Genomic DNA, 17,003 nt, shown 5'->3' on the forward strand with positions numbered 1-17,003 from the left:
GAATTGTTCATCCTTATGGCATTTACTTATAAAGGAGTTACAAAGCCTGTGGCATTATTATCTTCTTGTACCTTGACTGCAAGCTCTTCTGTCCCTTTAGTAGAATAAATCAAAAGTGCTCTGTCGCCACCTACTGCCTGATTCCGATAGTGCAGGTACTGTGGGGATCAGCATTCACAGCCCAAAAACTCCATTGAAGTCTATGGGAAAATGTGGTTCTGAATTAGTGGATCTCTTTGCTGTCATTCAGCTAAATCAGGCCCAAGCTCTGGCCCATTGCTGGGTTGAACTATCTGCCCTCACAAGGCAACATTACATCTTGCAGCACATAGAATGGACTATGCAAGAAGCAGCCTGCATTACCCATAAGTCTCAGTGGTACAAATGTGTCCCAGGGTTCTGAGGGATGAGCTGAGAGCAAGGATTGGGCCACTGTAGAACAACCCAGGAATAAGGGACCTGACAGATCCGCTGCTTTGCTGAGTGTAACAGGGTGCAGGAAAACCGTAGGGACCGGGAAGGCTTGGAACACAGTGGGTGACAGGGGATGCTGGGAGTTGAAGACAAATGATCAGCCCAGAAACGTAAAAAGTTTATTTGACTCTCAGTACAAACCCAATAAATATTAAATAATAAGTGTGGGAATAGATTTCTGATCTGCAGTCATTTCCATTTGGCAGCACAAGCGCCCCCCAATGGTGGGAGGAAGAATACACCTGTGCCTGTAGCTACTTACTGTAAGGTGCACACAGGGTACAGCAAAGCTTTGTCTCTCCTCTTGTCCGGTCACTAGTAACACAAGCATTGCTGAACTGTGTGTGCGAGCCACAGCAGGAAGTGTGGGAGCCACAGCAGGAAGTGTGGGAGCCACAGCAGGAAGTGTGGGAGTCACAGCAGGAAGTGTGGGAGTCACAGCAGGAAGTGTGCAAGTCACAGCAGGAAGTGTGCAAGTCACAGCAGGAAGTGTGGGAGTCACAGCAGGAAGTGTGGGAGTCACAGCAGGAAGTGTGAGAGTCACAGCAGGAAGTGTGGGAGTCACAGCAGGAAGTGAGGGAGTCACAGCAGGAAGTGTGGGAGCCACAGCAGGAAGTGTGGGAGTCACAGCAGGAAGTGTGGGAGTCACAGCAGGAAGTGTGCGAGTCACAGCAGGAAGTGTGCAAGTCACAGCAGGAAGTGTGGGAGCCACAGCAGGAAGTGTGGGAGTCACAGCAGGAAGTGTGGGAGTCACAGCAGGAAGTGTGGGAGTCACAGCAGGAAGTGTGGAAGTCACAGCAGGAAGTGTGGGAGTCACAGCAGGAAGTGTGGGAGTCACAGCAGGAAGTGTGGGAGTCACAGCAGGAAGTGTGGGAGCCACAGCAGGAAGTGTGGGAGCCACAGCAGGAAGTGTGGGAGCCACAGCAGGAAGTGTGGGAGTCACAGCAGGAAGTGTGGGAGTCACAGCAGGAAGTGTGGGAGTCACAGCAGGAAGTGTGGAAGTTACAGCAGGAAGTGTGGAAGTCACAGCAGGAAGTGTGTGAGCACAACGGTAGAAAGGCCATGGGGGGGGGGCAGTTTCACTGAGAGGCAGGAGAGAAGAGGCTTTGGTTGTGTGTAACCCCAGCAAGAGCTGAGGGAAGTACCCATAGGGACCTGAGTAGTGGCCCCTGTGTGCCTGGTTGGCAGGATTAAATACTTTACACTGTACATCTGAGATTTCCCCTATGAAAGGAATCTATTCCTGTTAAATAAATATATATACAGTATTTATACTGCAGCCACTGCCTTCAGTCAGCTCGTTATGGTCTCTCTGGGCAGGGAAGCTGCCATTGGTTCTTTAGAGATTTGCTGTAATGTCTGGCACTGACCAGCAGGTGGAGCACAAGGTCTGCCACACCAATCCCACTCGCAACTGGGAGAAACTGCTCTGTCGGTGCCGACTCTATGGGGAGCAGTCAGGAGGAGGGGCCCAATTCCAACAAGCCAATCAGGAAGCTTATATGGGAATCACCAGGGCAAATTAAAGGTATAATGCAGGGTAAGCAACCCAAGCACCCTGGCTGGAATGGGGAGAGCAGCGGGAATGTGCAAGAAATAAATAAATAATACAGTCACTTGGGCTTGTTCCCCTACAACGGCCCCTGGGGGCCACCATATTGCCATGTCTGTTATATCCAGCAGCCCCCCTGGGGGCCACCATATTGCCATGTCTGTTATATCCAGCAGCCCCCCTGGGGGCCACCATATTGCCATGTCTGTTATATCCAGCAGCCCCCCTGGGGGCCACCATATTGCCATGTCTGTTATATCCAGCAGCCCCCCTGGGGGCCACCATATTGCCATGTCTGTTATATCCAGCAGCCCCCTGGGGGCCACCATATTGCCACTGTCCTTCAGAAGAAGACTCCATCTCCTGCCTTTGGATTGACCATTGCTACATGTACCCATCGCAGCCCTACTGGGTACAACTGCCCGGCTGGGAAAGTATTGCCCCAGGGGGCAAAGTGAAGCTCAACCCTCCAGGGGGTGGAGACGCATCCTGATTTGGTTGACCCCCCCTCACCATTAATCCACTTCCATCCTCTGCGCAGGTCTGAGAGGGGTTCCGTGGCCTCGTAGCCGTGGCACCTCCCAGCTACACGTGAATGGTCTCTGCGTCCACTCGCTCCGACTTGGCGAACTCCAGAAAGACAATGAGGCCCATCAGGTTCACCACAATCACAAGGTGGAACATGGAGCTCCAGGACCCCGTGGTTTCAATCAGGTAACCGGACAGGTAGACCAAAACCACTCCTGTTAGTGGGGGGGAGAGAGGAAGAGTATGATGGTAACTTGGTCCTGCCATAAAGTATTACCCCCAAGCCTCTATCCGCCCCAAACTAGGGTTATTGTACTGCTATAACTTCCTGCTCTCACTGTGAGAAGTGTGGGAGTCACAGCAGGAAGTGTGAGTGTCACAGCAGGAAGTGTGGGAGTCACAGCAGGAAGTGTGGGAGTCACAGCAGGAAGTGTGAGTGTCACAGCAGGAAGTGTGGGAGTCACAGCAGGAAGTGTGAGTGTCACAGCAGGAAGTGTGGGAGTCACAGCAGGAAGTGTGGGAGTCCACAAGCCAGGAAGTGTTGAGTGTCACAGCAGGAAGTGTGGGAGTCAACAGCAGGAAGTGTGAGTGTCACAGCAGGAAGTGTGGGAGTCAACAGCAGGAAGTGTGGGAGTCACAGCAGGAAGTGTGGGAGTCACAGCAGGAAGTGTGGGAGTCACAGCAGGAGGTGTGTGAGTCACAGCAGGAGGTGTGGGAGTCACAGCAGGAAGTGTGAGTGTCACAGCAGGAAGTGTGGGAGTCACAGCAGGAAGTGTGGGAGTCACAGCAGGAAGTGTGTGAGTCACAGCAGGAAGTGTGTGAGTCACAGCAGGAAGTGTGGGAGTCACAGCAGGAGGTGTGGGAGTCACCAGCAGGAAGTGTGGGAGTCACAGCAGGAAGTGTGGGAGTCACAGCAGGAAGTGTGGAGTCACAGCAGGAAGTGTGGGAGTCACAGCAGGAGGTGTGTGAGTCACAGCAGGAAGTGTGAGTGTCACAGCAGGAAGTGTGGGAGTCACAGCAGGAAGTGTGGGAGTCACAGCAGGAAGTGTGGGAGTCACAGCAGGAAGTGTGGGAGTCACAGCAGGAGGTGTGTGAGTCACAGCAGGAGGTGTGTGAGTCACAGCAGGAAGTGTGGGAGTCACAGCAGGAAGTGTGGGAGTCACGCAGGAAGTGTGTGAGTCACAGCAGGAAGTGTGTGAGTCACAGCAGGAAGTGTGGGAGTCACAGCAGGAAGTGTGTGAGTCACAGCAGGAAGTGTGGGAGTCACAGCAGGAAGTGTGAGTGTCACAGCAGGAAGTGTGGGAGTCACAGCAGGAAGTGTGGGGAGTCAACAAGCAGATTGAGTGTCACAGCAGGAAGTGTGGGGAGTCACAGCAGGAAGTGTGAGTGTCACAGCAGGAAGTGTGGGAGTCACAGCAGGAAGTTGTGGGAGTCACAGCAGGGAGGTGTGGGAGTCACAGCAGGAGGTGTGGGAGTCACAGCAGGAAGTGTGAGTGTCACAGCAGGAAGTGTGGGAGTCACAGCAGGAAGTGTGGGAGTCACAGCAGGAAGTGTGGGAGTCACAGCAGGAGGTGTGGAAGTCACAGCAGGAAGTGTGGGGAGTCACAGCAGGAAGTGTGGGAGTCACAGCAGGAAGTGTGGGAGTCACAGCAGGAAGTGTGGGAGTCAAGCAGGAGTGGGGAGTCACAAGCAGGAGGTGTGGGAGTCACAGCAGGAGGTGTGGAAGTCACAGGCAGGAAGTGTGGAAGTCACAGCAGGAAGTGTGGGAGTCACAGCAGGAAGTGTGGGAGTCCACAAGCAGGAAGTGTGGGAGTCACAGCAGGAAGTGTGGGAGTCACAGCAGGAAGTGTGGGAGTCACAGCAGGAAGTGTGGGAGTCACAGCAGGAGGTGTGGGAGTCACAGCAGGAGGTGTGGGAGTCACAGCAGGAAGTGTGGGAGTCACAGCAGGAGGTGTGGGAGTCACAGCAGGAGGTGTGGGAGTCACAGCAGGAAGTGTGGGAGTCACAGCAGGAAGTGTGGGAGTCACAGCAGGAAGTGTGGGAGTCACAGCAGGAAGTGTGGGAGTCACAGCAGGAAGTGTGGGAGTCACAGCAGGAAGTGTGGGAGCCACAGCAGGAAGTGTGGGAGTCACAGCAGGAAGTGTGGGAGTCACAGCAGGAAGTGTGGGAGTCACAGCAGGAAGTGTGGGAGTCACAGCAGGAGGTGTGGGAGTCACAGCAGGAAGTGTGGGAGTCACAGCAGGAAGTGTGGGAGTCACAGCAGGAAGTGTGGGAGTCACAGCAGGAAGGTGTGGAAGTCACAGCAGGAAGTGTGGGAGTCACAGCAGGAAGTGTGGGAGTCACAGCAGGAAGTGTGGGAGTCACAGCAGGAAGTGTGGGAGTCACAGCAGGAAGTGTGGAGTCACAGCAGGAAGTGTGGGAGTCACAGCAGGAAGTGTGGGAGCCACAGCAGGAAGGTGTGGGAGTCACAGCAGGAAGTGTGGGAGTCACAGCAGGAAGTGTGGGAGTCACAGCAGGAAGTGTGGGAGTCACAGCAGGAGGTGTGGGAGTCACAGCAGGAAGTGTGGGAGTCACAGCAGGAAGTGTGGGAGTCACAGCAGGAGGTGTGGGAGTCACAGCAGGAAGTGTGGGAGTCACAGCAGGAAGTGTGGGAGTCACAGCAGGAAGTGTGGGAGTCACAGCAGGAGGTGTGGGAGTCACAGCAGGAAGTGTGGGAGTCACAGCAGGAAGTGTGGGAGTCACAGCAGGAGGTGTGGAAGTCACAGCAGGAAGTGTGGGAGTCACAGCAGGAAGTGTGGGAGTCACAGCAGGAAGTGTGGGAGTCACAGCAGGAAGTGTAGGCCGTTGGCCTAGGAACAAGCCGCCAGCTAAACTTACCCAGCAAAGCGCCTCCGGTATTGGCCGCACCTGTCGGGGGAGAGGAGACGTTACTAAGAGTCAGAATGAGGGAGAAGCCTAATGGGAATCCCCTGGGGAAGAGCCCACCTTACCGAAAAGGAAGCCGGCACAGCTGGGGGCAATATCCTGCACATTAACGGTGATACCACTGAAAGAAAAGAGCCCCTGTTAGTATTGGCAAAATCATACGGCCCTTACTGGGCCCAGCTCAGCCCCCTGTAAACCAGAACCGTATGAAGCCCCGTAATTAGCAGTTGCCGACTGCACTGGTTTCTGTGCGGCCCTGAAATTGAATTTCAGTGATTTGCCAGTGAGTGGCAGTGGGGGGGTATTAGAGAGTTTGGTATTAGGGAGCCGGGGTGGCACCGAACCCTCACATCCGGGTCGTGGCGGCACTGTGTCCTACCTGTGGTTAAAGGTCTGTAGCGCCAGTGCCACGGAGGCAAAAGCCACTGCGTAATGGTAAGAGCTGGTGTGAGCCAGGCAGAACATAAAGGCGCTGGAGAATCCCATCCCAACGATCTGTCAATGGAACACAACAGGTATGTAACAGGCGTGTAATTAGGGGAGTAACAGGCGTGTAATAGGCGTGTAATTAGGGGGGTAACAGGCGTGTAATAGGCGTGTAATTAGGGGGGTAACAGGCGTGTAATAGGCGTGTAATTAGGGGGGTAACAGGGGGCATAACATGTCCATAACAGATATAAAACATGTGTACCAGGCTTGTTATGGGGTGTAACACAGGGGCAGTTGCATTTAAAAGGCATGTAGAGACATGTAACTGGCGTGTAACAGGCATGTAACATGTTAACCAGCCTCATTGCTAAGTGTCAGTTTTCCTCACCTGCATGAGCTTCCGGACCCAGACCGTCTGATAACCTAAACCAGAGAACAGAAAGGGTTAATGGCATTTACTCAGCGGTATAGAAGCGGGCATTAAGCGGCTGCCATTCTGCTTGGGGTACAGGGATCGTAGCACTCAGCAGCCCTACAGAGTGTGGGTAAGTGCCCAGTGAGTGCGGGCAAGTGCCCAGTGAGTGCGGGTAAGTGCCCAGTGAGTGCGGGTAAGTGCCCAGTGAGTGCGGGTAAGTGCCCAGACCCCAGGCATGTGCCGGGTACCTACCTCGGGTGATGAGCGAGTCAGACAGGAGGCCGCTCAGAATGCCAGCGGGTATAGCAAAGAGCCAGGGCACAACATTGAATACCCAGCCCTGCAAGGAAAGGGAGAGCATTAGGGGTTAATATGGGATTAGAGGTGCAGGGGGGGCACACAGGGTACAAAAGGGTACAAGAGTGCCAGCAGCTTAGCTGCCAGCTAATAACACACTGAGGAGCTGGCATAGTGGCTCTGCATTATATCACCCTGGCACCCACAGGGCACCCACACCCACAGCGCCAGGCAGCGCCAAAGCAAATACATTTCTCTGCCTAACTGGCCTCTTAGTGAAGGTTTCCTGCTCCCCATTCATGCCGCCACTAGATGGCAGTGTGTGCCCACGTCGCTTCTGCCCTATAGGTAGAACTGGTCAGCAGGGGAAGGGGTTAAACACAGGAATGGGGGGGATTGTGCTACAATAAACAAAAGGGGCCGGTGTAAGTAGAACATTCCTCAGGCACCAGGAAGGGGAAATGGGGGAAGGGGAGGTCAGGCACCCGCTGGGTGCACAGGAAACACGTGAAGCCTCTGGAACCCCTGCCTCGGCCCCTCTGCGCTGTCCCATGGTGCTTTGCTCAGCGCCACAGTGCATTCTGGACACTAAGGTGTTAACTGCAAAAAATTCAACTTTATAGTCCAACTGGGTCTGATTCTGTGAGTTGCAGTTCAACTATAACCAGAGGGGGGTTCAGCTCTTATATAAATATATATATAAAGTGTATTGCAAACACTGCCAACTCTTTTAACCCCTTCTTTGCCTATGGCACCAGAAAGAGACTGGTAAAACCCGGGTTCCACAGACAAGGAAGGGTTAAAGCAGAAACACACACTAACACTGCTCATTGGCTGATCTGCTCCCATCAGCCCCTGGGGCGTCTCTCACCTTGGATTCTGGGAACTTTTCCTTGAAGAACGTTGGCATCCAGGAGAAGATAGTGAAAGCCGTGCTGGCAACACAGAGCTGCGCCAGGATCACTGCCCTGTAATACCAAGGGCACAAACATCACTGCCCCGCCCCCAGCCACACCCCCTGTATTTATACATGTGAGCGGGAGCTACCATACTGTTTCCCTTGGCGCTGGGTAACGCTGCTATATGAGTAGATATCAGGCATGGCCAGTAGATGGCACTAAAGGGGCACCACTCACCACACAGGAGATTTCCGGAACAATTTCTTCCATTGCCCATTGGTCTGGGCAGAGACGGCAAAACACTTCCCCAGATCCTCAACAGTCACAATCCTCTCTAAAGGCAAAGCAGGAAAGATTGGGGGTCAGATATGGAACAGGGTGGGTACCCCTAGATTCTGGAATTTACTGCCAGCAACTGAACCCCACTGTGCCCCTCACAACCTATCGGTACAAGGCCACGGTGATCTACTGATCCAACTACGGGCACGGGGAACCGAAAGAAAAGAGAAACCTAAAGCAACCAATCAGCTTCTTGCTCTCATCATTCTGACTGCACCAGCCCAGTATAAGCTAACTGCTGATTGGCTGTTATGGTTACAAGACTAGGACACTGATTCTCAGGCGGTACGAGGGTTACCTTTCTCCTTCAGTAGGTAGGTGCTCAGGCCGTACCCCCAGAGTAAGGTGAGGAACCCGGCAAAGTAAAAGACACTCTTCCAGCCGTACCACTCCAGCAACAACGAGCCGGCTCCTCCCATAACCAGAGTCCTGCAACGGGAAACCAGAGTTAGAACCCATTCCACCCCAAAGCCTCTCTAGGAACTCAACGATCTCTTCTTGTTGGTTTCTCCAAGCAGGTACCTACCCAAGCTGAGAGCCGCTGCCGACTGTACTGCAGGTGAATGCGCGCTCGGCCTCACGTACCCGCTGGGAGAAGAGACTCGCCAGGGCAGGGAAGTGGACACCTTGGAGAAGACAAACAGGGAGATGCATGGACATCACAAATAAGGAGTGTGGATTTGCCCCCACAGTAGCCCCTAGTTAATTATGACTTTCCCACAGCCTTCCATGCTAACTACCCTTTTCCATTCAATACACCAGCAAGTTGGGAACCTCCATCTTTTTATGTCACCAAGGGTTCTTCCTCTGGTCAACTGGGACCTTCTCTCAGTATTTGCCCTCTCCCACAGTCACTGAGGGCTGTTCCCCTAGGGTTGGTAGATACTGGGACTTCCTCTCTGTATCTCCTGCCAAACCTTACCCAATACACCCTTACAGCCACTGAGGGCTCTTCCTCTGGTCAACGGGGACTTTCTCTCAGTATTTTCCCTCTCTCACAGTCACTGAGGGCTGTTCCCCTAGGGTTGGTAGCCACTGGGACCTCTCTGTATCTCCTGCCAAACCTTCCCCAAGAACACCACTGAGGGCTCTTTCTCTAGCCTCATGAGAAGAAGAGACCAAAGCATGTCATGAAGCCACCTTCATGTGGCCTTCAGGTAGAACTTTGGGCATGTGACTCTCATTAGATGGAGAAGACCTCTTGGGAAATGTTTTGCAATGGAAGAGATAAGAGGAGAACCATGCTGGGCTGAGGCCTGGACGCCAAGTGAAGTCTAAGAAGAGATTGGTCAAGAAAAGGTCTTGAGAAGCTAATGTCGTTGATGACCAGTAAGCACTGGTTAAGGAGAGAGCTTCCATTCAGCCAGTTTTATATATAAGTGATGTGCCCCAAGCTGAGATCTCTCTGGTGACATGTCCAATAATAAAGGGTCATTACAAATATTTGACGCCCCAATGACCAATAAGCCAGAATATGTGTAGCCCCCCCTTGACTGGGGCCCCACTGGGACTGGGAACATCACCCCCTGCGCTACTGTTCCATGAAAGGAACTGACAGACGTTCTGGTGGAGCAACCAGACATTCAATGACATCAGCGTTGGGCCGCTCCACCCAGGGATTAACTCTTCCTTGAATTACATAAAAGAGACAGCAGCGCCTGTGAGCCGTCTCTTCCAGTTATTCAGCCAGACAGTTGGGTTGGCCATCAATCCACTTGGCTTTGGACTGAATTCTGCCCAGTTCTGCCCCCCCCTCACACCTACCTTGCAGCAGTCCCATCAGGAAGCGGAGGAGACTGACGAGAATTAGAGGGACTGAGGTTACGTGAGCAACCAGGGGGGTCACGGCCGTGATTAGACCCCATGTCAGTGCCGAGAGGAAAATGACTTTCTCTCCCCCCACCCTGAAAACAGAGAAACAAAAATGATACAAAATACATAGAAGCCATGACTTGTGCCCTTCAGCCAATGAGACTGCCCAACATTGGCCAATACTCAGTATCGACTCAACTGATTGGAACCCTTAGATACGTCCAATCGGCTGCTCACACCCAACTCAAGTTAATGGCGATTCCACCCAATTGCAAGAGACTCAGAGAGAGGCTACAAAGCTGGAATTCTAGGAATGTGCTAATGTGACGCTCGTTAGCAGGTAATTAAAGCAACGTGTGCATGTGATGCTCTGGAATGCTAACAATGCCCTTTAATTGGTCACTGTAGGGTTAGCAGGGCCCAATCACAGCCTCCCAAGGGCCAACTGATCCTGTACGCTGATTGGGTGGCCATACTGGGGCATACGCTGACTGGGTGGCCATACTGGGGCATACGCTGAATGGGAGGCCATACTGGGGCATACGCTGATTGGGTGGCCATACTGGGGCATACGCTGAATGGGAGGCCATACTGGGGCATACGCTGATTGGGTGGCCATACTGGGGCATACGCTGACTGGGCGGCCATACTGGGGCAAACGCTGATTGGGTGGCCATACTGGGGCATACGCTGAATGGGAGGCCATACTGGGGCATACGCTGATTGGGTGGCCATACTGGGGCAAACGCTGATTGGGTGGCCATACTGGGGCATACGCTGAATGGGAGGCCATACTGGGGCATACGCTGAATGGGAGGCCAAACTGGGGCATATGCTGAATGGGAGGCCATACTGGGGCTTACGCTGAATGGGTGGCCATACTGGGGCATACGCTGAATGGGAGGCCATACTGGGGCATACGCTGACTGGGCGGCCATACTGGGGCATACGCTGAATGGGAGGCCATACTGGGGCATACGCTGAATGGGAGGCCATACTGGGGCATACGCTGAATGGGTGGCCATACTGGGGCATACGCTGAATGGGTGGCCATACTGGGGCATACGCTGAATGGGAGGCCATACTGGGGCTTACGCTGAATGGGCGGCCATACTGGGGCATACGCTGATTGGGCGGCCATACTGGGGCATACGCTGACTGGGTGGCCATACTGGGGCAAATGCTGATTGGGTGGCCATACTGGGGCATACGCTGAACTGGGGCATACGCTGATTGGGTGGCCATACTGGGGCATACGCTGACTGGGTGGCCATACTGGGGCATACGCTGAATGGGAGGCCATACTGGGGCATACGCTGAATGGGAGGCCATACTGGGGCATACGCTGAATGGGAGGCCATACTGGGGCATACGCTGACTGGGCGGCCATACTGGGGCATACGCTGAATGGGCGGCCATACTGGGGCATACGCTGACTGGGCGGCCATACTGGGGCATACGCTGACTGGGTGGCCATACTGGGGCAAATGCTGATTGGGTGGCCATACTGGGGCATACGCTGACTGGGTGGCCATACTGGGGCATACGCTGATTGGGTGGCCATACTGGGGCATACGCTGACTGGGTGGCCATACTGGGGCATACGCTGAATGGGAGGCCATACTGGGGCATACGCTGAATGGGAGGCCATACTGGGGCATACGCTGACTGGGCGGCCATAACTGGGGCATACGCTGAATGGGAGGCCATACTGGGGCATACGCTGAATGGGGGCCATACTGGGGCATACGCTGACTGGGCGGCCATACTGGGGCATACGCTGAATGGGCGGCCATACTGGGGCATACGCTGACTGGGCGGCCATACTGGGGCATACGCTGACTGGGCGGCCATACTGGGGCATACGCTGATTGGGAGGCCATACTGGGGCATACGCTGACTGGGCGGCCATACTGGGGCATACGCTGACTGGGCGGCCATACTGGGGCATACGCTGAATGGGAGGCCATACTGGGGCATACGCTGAATGGGAGGCCATACTGGGGCATACGCTGACTGGGCGGCCATACTGGGGCATACGCTGAATGGGCGGCCATACTGGGGCATACGCTGACTGGGCGGCCATACTGGGGCATACGCTGACTGGGCGGCCATACTGGGGCACATAAGTGCACATAATGAGTTGCCCAATGAGCAGGATTAACCCTCTGTACTTACTTGTCACTCAGGTGCCCCCCAAGAACTTGCGTCAGGCAGTAACCCCAGAAGAAGCTGCTAAGGACCATGCCCGACTGGCGCTTGTTCCAACCAAACTCCTCGCTCATGGATACGGCACAGATTGGCATACTGGCACGGGCGCAATACAGGAGGCACGTCCCCGCCAGGAGGGTCACAGTCCAGACTCGGGACTCCAACCTGAAACATAGAACTGGGGGTTCAGCCCTGAGTAGGAAGCAGAGGGCAGACAGCTCTATGGCTGTTGTTGAACTACAACTCCCAACATCCCCTGCAGGGATCGGGTTCCTAAGCAACTGTGGGTGTCGCCCATGGATTATAAGAAGGGGGCGGTGCCAGGGGCCACTGGGCTGATTGCATTGGGTTAACTTTATGTGGCTGCCAGGAGTGAAGTTTGGAGATTGGCCGGTGCCGCCCCAGGAGAGGCTATATTTACCCCTGGCTAGGGGCCACAATAGGTGCATCTTGGGGACAAAGCCAACAAGTTTATCTGGTCCTGCCATTCCCGCCATTGTCATTCAGATGAACCAGCGAGTATCAGGCCCCGCCCACCGGCTCCAGACAGTTTCCTCTTGGTCTGGGGCCACAGGGAGGAACAGGGGATGTGCCATGTAACTTGCCCCGTACTGTGCCCACAGCTGGGGAGTATGGGTAATACCCCACCTTACATGGTACCCAGAGCCTTCCTCCCCGCCAGGTATTCTGGGTAATCTTCCTGTACCCCAATACTATGGCTCACACATCTGAGGGCTCATATGAGAAAACACTGGAGATGCCCCCTTATGTCATGTGACCAGGTTACTTGGGACCCCCTAGGGCTGAACTATTAGGGGTCTTCTTAAATAAAATATTATATACGGTAGGGGGCTGAAAATGGGACAATAATAGCCGGTAATATGATTGCGCTGAGTAAGCACTGAGTGAGTGAGTGGGGAGTGAGTGAGTGCTGGTTACTAATCCGAGTAGAAGAATAATCTGTGATATGACTGTGGATAGGAGTTGGGTGATACACTGTAGTGAATCCCAGAAGTGCAGAGGCCATAGGTAGGTGGGTAGGTAGGTAGGTGTGTATGTATATAGGGTATATAGGTAGGTAGGTGTGTATGTATATAGGGTATATAGGTAGGTAGGTGTGTATGTATATAGGGTATATAGGTAGGTAGGGATGTTGGTAGGTAGGTGTGTATGTATATAGGGTATATAGGTAGGTAGGTAGGGATGTTGGTAGGTAGGTGTGTATGTATATAGGGTATATAGGTAGGTAGGTGCATATGAATATATGGTATAGGTAGGTAGGTGTGTATGAATATAGGGTAGGTAGGTAGGGATGTTGGTAGGTAGGTGGGTATGTATATAGGGTATATAGGTAGGTAGGGATGTTGGTAGGTAGGTAGGTGGGTATGTATATATATAGGGTATATAGGTAGGGATGTTGGTAGGTAGGTGGGTATGTATATGGGGTATATAGGTAGGTAGGTATGTTGGTAGGTAGGTGGGTGTGTATGTATAGGGTATAAGGTGGGTAGGTAGGGATGTTGGTAGGTAGGTGGGTATGTATATAGGGTATATAGGTAGGTAGGGATGTTGGTAGGTAGGTAGGTGGGTATGTATATATATAGGGTATATAGGTAGGGATGTTGGTAGGTAGGTGGGTATGTATATAGGTAGGTAGGTGGGTATGTGTATAGGGTATATAGGTAGGTAGGTGGGTATATAGGGTATAAGGTGGGTAGGTAGGGATGTTGGTAGGTAGGTGGGTATGTATATAGGTAGGTAGGTGGGTATGTGTATAGGGTATATAGGTAGGTAGGTAAGGGCAGTAATGGGGATGAGGACTATAAATCTCTGTGCCGGGCACCTGGGGGAGAGGGGCAGGCTTGCAGGGCTCGGTTACCATGACAGGCACAGGGCAGTAACTGGCACTTTCCTGCTGATTTTACTTGCCATGGGGACAGGGGGTTCTGCCCCTGGGGCAATACATTCTCACCAAGGGGCTTAGATATGTGAGTGTGAGCTCCGGGGGTTCGGAAGGGTTAGCGATAAGCGCAGAGAGTTTGGGGTGCGGGGGCTCAGTGCCGGGCTACTGCCTATGTTGGCGCTGCGGGGAGGGGAGCCGGCGCTATGGGGCCACTTACCTGGACCAGAAGGGGTCCCTACTGCTCCTCCGGATCCGCTCCAGGAGTTGGGGGGGCTGCACCTCACTGCCCGGCAGTTGCCCCTGGTACCCCGCGATCTTGCCCCCCAGGGATGAAGCCATCGGGGCAGTTGCCGGGAGCCGCGGAGCTGAGATTTGTCCGGAGCTGAGACCCGAGTGCGACTGGGAGGGAGCGGAGTCGCTGCAACTTTTTTTTTTACACGTGTCACTTACAGCCCGAGCTTCCTGTTAGCGCTCTGTGCTGGGGGGCCGCCCGGGGGCACCGGGATGTGCTGGGGGGGCACCGGGATGTGCTGGGGGGCCGCCCGGGGGCACCGATATGAGCTGGGGGGGCACCGGTATGTGCTGGGGGGGCACCGGGATGTGCTGGGGGGGCACCGGTATGTGCTGGGGGGCACCGGTATGTGCTGGGGGGCACCGGTATGTGCTGGGGGGGCACCGGTATGTGCTGGGGGGGGCACCGGTATGTGCTGGGGGGGCACCGTATGTGCTGGGGGGGGCACCGGTATGTGCTGGGGGGGCACCGGTATGTGCTGGGGGGGGCACCGGTATGTGCTGGGGGGGCACCGGTATGTGCTGGGGGGGGCACCGGTATGTGCTGGGGGGGCACCGGGATGAGCTGGGGGGCACCGGTATGTGCTGGGGGGGGCACCGGTATGAGCTGGGGGGGCACCGGTATGTGCTGGGGGGCACCGGTATGTGCTGGGGGGGCACCGGTATGTGCTGGGGGGGGCACCGGTATGTGCTGGGGGGGCACCGGTATGTGCTGGGGGGGGCACCGGTATGTGCTGGGGGGGCACCGGTATGTGCTGGGGGGGGCACCGGTATGTGCTGGGGGGGCACCGGTATGTGCTGGGGGGGGCACCGGTATGAGCTGGGGGGCACCGGTATGTGCTGGGGGGGGCACCGGTATGTGCTGGGGGGGCACCAATATGAGCTGGGGGGGCACCGGTATGTGCTGGGGGGGCACCAATATGAGCTGGGGGGGCACCCGTATGTGCTGGGGGGGCACCAATATGAGCTGGGGGGGCACCGGTATGTGCTGGTGGGCCGCCTGGGGGCACCGGTATGAGCTGGGGGGGCACCGGTATGTGCTGGGGGGCCGCCCGGGGGCACCGGTATGAGGCTGGGGGGGCACCGGTATGTGCTGGGGGGCACCGATATGAGCTAGGGGGGCACCAGTATCATGTGCTGGGTGGGGCACTGATATGAGCTGGGGGGGCACCGGTATGTGCTGGGGGGGGCCGCCCGGGGGCACCAATATGAGCTGGGGGGGCACCGGTATGTGCTGGGGGGGGCACCGGTATGAGCTGGGGGGGCACCGGTATGTGCTGGGGGGGGCACCGGTATGAGCTGGGGGGGCACCGGTATGAGCTGGGGGGGCACCGGTATGGTGCTGGGGGGCACCGGTATGAGCTGGGGGGGCACCGGTATGTGCTGGGGGGGCACCGGTATGAGCTGGGGGGCACCGGTATGTGCTGGGGGGCACCGGTATGTGCTGGGGGGGCACCGGTATGTGCTGGGGGGCACCGGTATGTGCTGGGGGGCACCGGTATGAGCTGGGGGGGCACCGGTATGTGCTGGGGGGGGCACCGGTATGTGCTGGGGGGGCACCGGTATGTGCTGGGGGGCACCGGTATGTGCTGGGGGGGCACCGGTATGTGCTGGGGGGGCACCGGTATGTGCTGGGGGGGGCACCAATATGAGCTGGGGGGCACCGGTATGTGCTGGGGGGGCACCGGGATGAGCTGGGGGGGCACCGGTATGTGCTGGGGGGGCACCCGTATGTGCTGGGGGGGCACCGATATGAGCTGGGGGGCACCGGTATGTGCTGGGGGCCGCCCGGGGGCACCGGTATGAGCTGGGGGGGCACCGGTATGTGCTGGGGGGGCACCGATATGAGCTAGGGGGGCACCAGTATCATGTGCTGGGGGGGCACCGATATGAGCTGGGGGGGCACCGGTATGTGCTGGGGGGGCCGCCCGGGGCACCAATATGAGCTGGGGGGGCACCGGTATGTGCTGGGGGGGGCACCGATATGAGCTGGGGGGGCACCGGTATGTGCTGGGGGGGGGCCGCCCGGGGGCACCAATATGAGCTGGGGGGGCACCGGTATGTGCTGGGGGGGGCACCGATATGAGCTGGGGGGGCACCAGTATGTGCTGGGGGGGCTCCGATATGAGCTGAGGGGGCACCGATATGTGCTGGGGGGCCGCGCGGGGGCACCGATATGAGCTGGGGGGGCACCGGTATGTGCTGGGGGGCCGCCTGGGGGCACCGCTATGTGCTGGGGGGGCACCGTTATGACCTGGGGGGCCGCCGGGGGGGCACCTGTATGTGCTGGGGGGGGGCACCACTCTGTGCTCGGAGCCGGGGGGCACCGCTCTGTGCTGAGAGGCTGCCCGGGGGCACCAACACCTACTGGCATGGGGCGTCAGTCTCTGATGGGAGCCCAGGGGCATGGATACCAGCTGGCAGGGAGCACCGCTCTGTGCCGGGAGCCCAGGTACACCTTTACCAGCTGGCAGGGGCACCGCTCTGTACTGGGAGCCCAGGTATACCTTTACCAGCTGGCAGGGGCACCGCTCTGTACTGGGAGCCCAGGTACACCTTTACCAGCTGGCAGGGGGCACCGCTCTGTACTGGGAGCCCAGGTATACCTTTACCAGCTGGCAGGGGCACCGCTCTGTGCCGGGAGCCCAGGTACACCTTTACCAGCTGGCAGGGGGCACCGCTCTGTACTGGGAGCCCAGGTATACCTTTACCAGCTGGCAGGGGGCACCGCTCTGTACTGGGAGCCCAGGTATACCTTTACCAGCTGGCAGGGGCACCGCTCTGTACTGGGAGCCCAGGTATACCTTTACCAGCTGGCAGGGGCACCGCTCTGTACTGGGAGCCCAGGTACACCTTTACCAGCTGGCAGGGGCACCGCTCTGTACTGGGAGCCCAGGTATACCTTTACCAGCTGGCAGGGGCACCGCT

The 17,003-nt window shown here is 56.3% G+C and overlaps 1 protein-coding gene across 1 annotated transcript; it reads right to left on the reverse strand.

Annotated features, from left to right (window-relative positions):
• Positions 1-1,477: 1,477 nt before the first annotated feature.
• On the reverse strand, positions 1,478-16,449 carry slc17a9 (solute carrier family 17 member 9). Its single transcript, XM_031894585.1, has 14 exons — positions 16,444-16,449; positions 14,002-14,246; positions 11,849-12,046; positions 9,623-9,762; positions 8,385-8,484; positions 8,157-8,287; positions 7,757-7,853; positions 7,492-7,588; positions 6,576-6,663; positions 6,297-6,331; positions 5,859-5,974; positions 5,545-5,600; positions 5,432-5,461; positions 1,478-2,769 (listed from the first exon to the last, which is right to left on the reverse strand). The coding sequence occupies exons 1-14, from the start codon at positions 16,447-16,449 to the stop codon at positions 2,612-2,614; spliced, it is 1,497 nt and encodes a 498-aa protein (XP_031750445.1). The 3' UTR covers positions 1,478-2,611.
• Positions 16,450-17,003: the final 554 nt, after the last annotated feature.

The sequence above is a fragment of the Xenopus tropicalis genome, chromosome 10 (assembly GCF_000004195.4).
Source record: "Xenopus tropicalis strain Nigerian chromosome 10, UCB_Xtro_10.0, whole genome shotgun sequence".
Lineage (NCBI taxonomy): Eukaryota > Metazoa > Chordata > Amphibia > Anura > Pipidae > Xenopus > Xenopus tropicalis.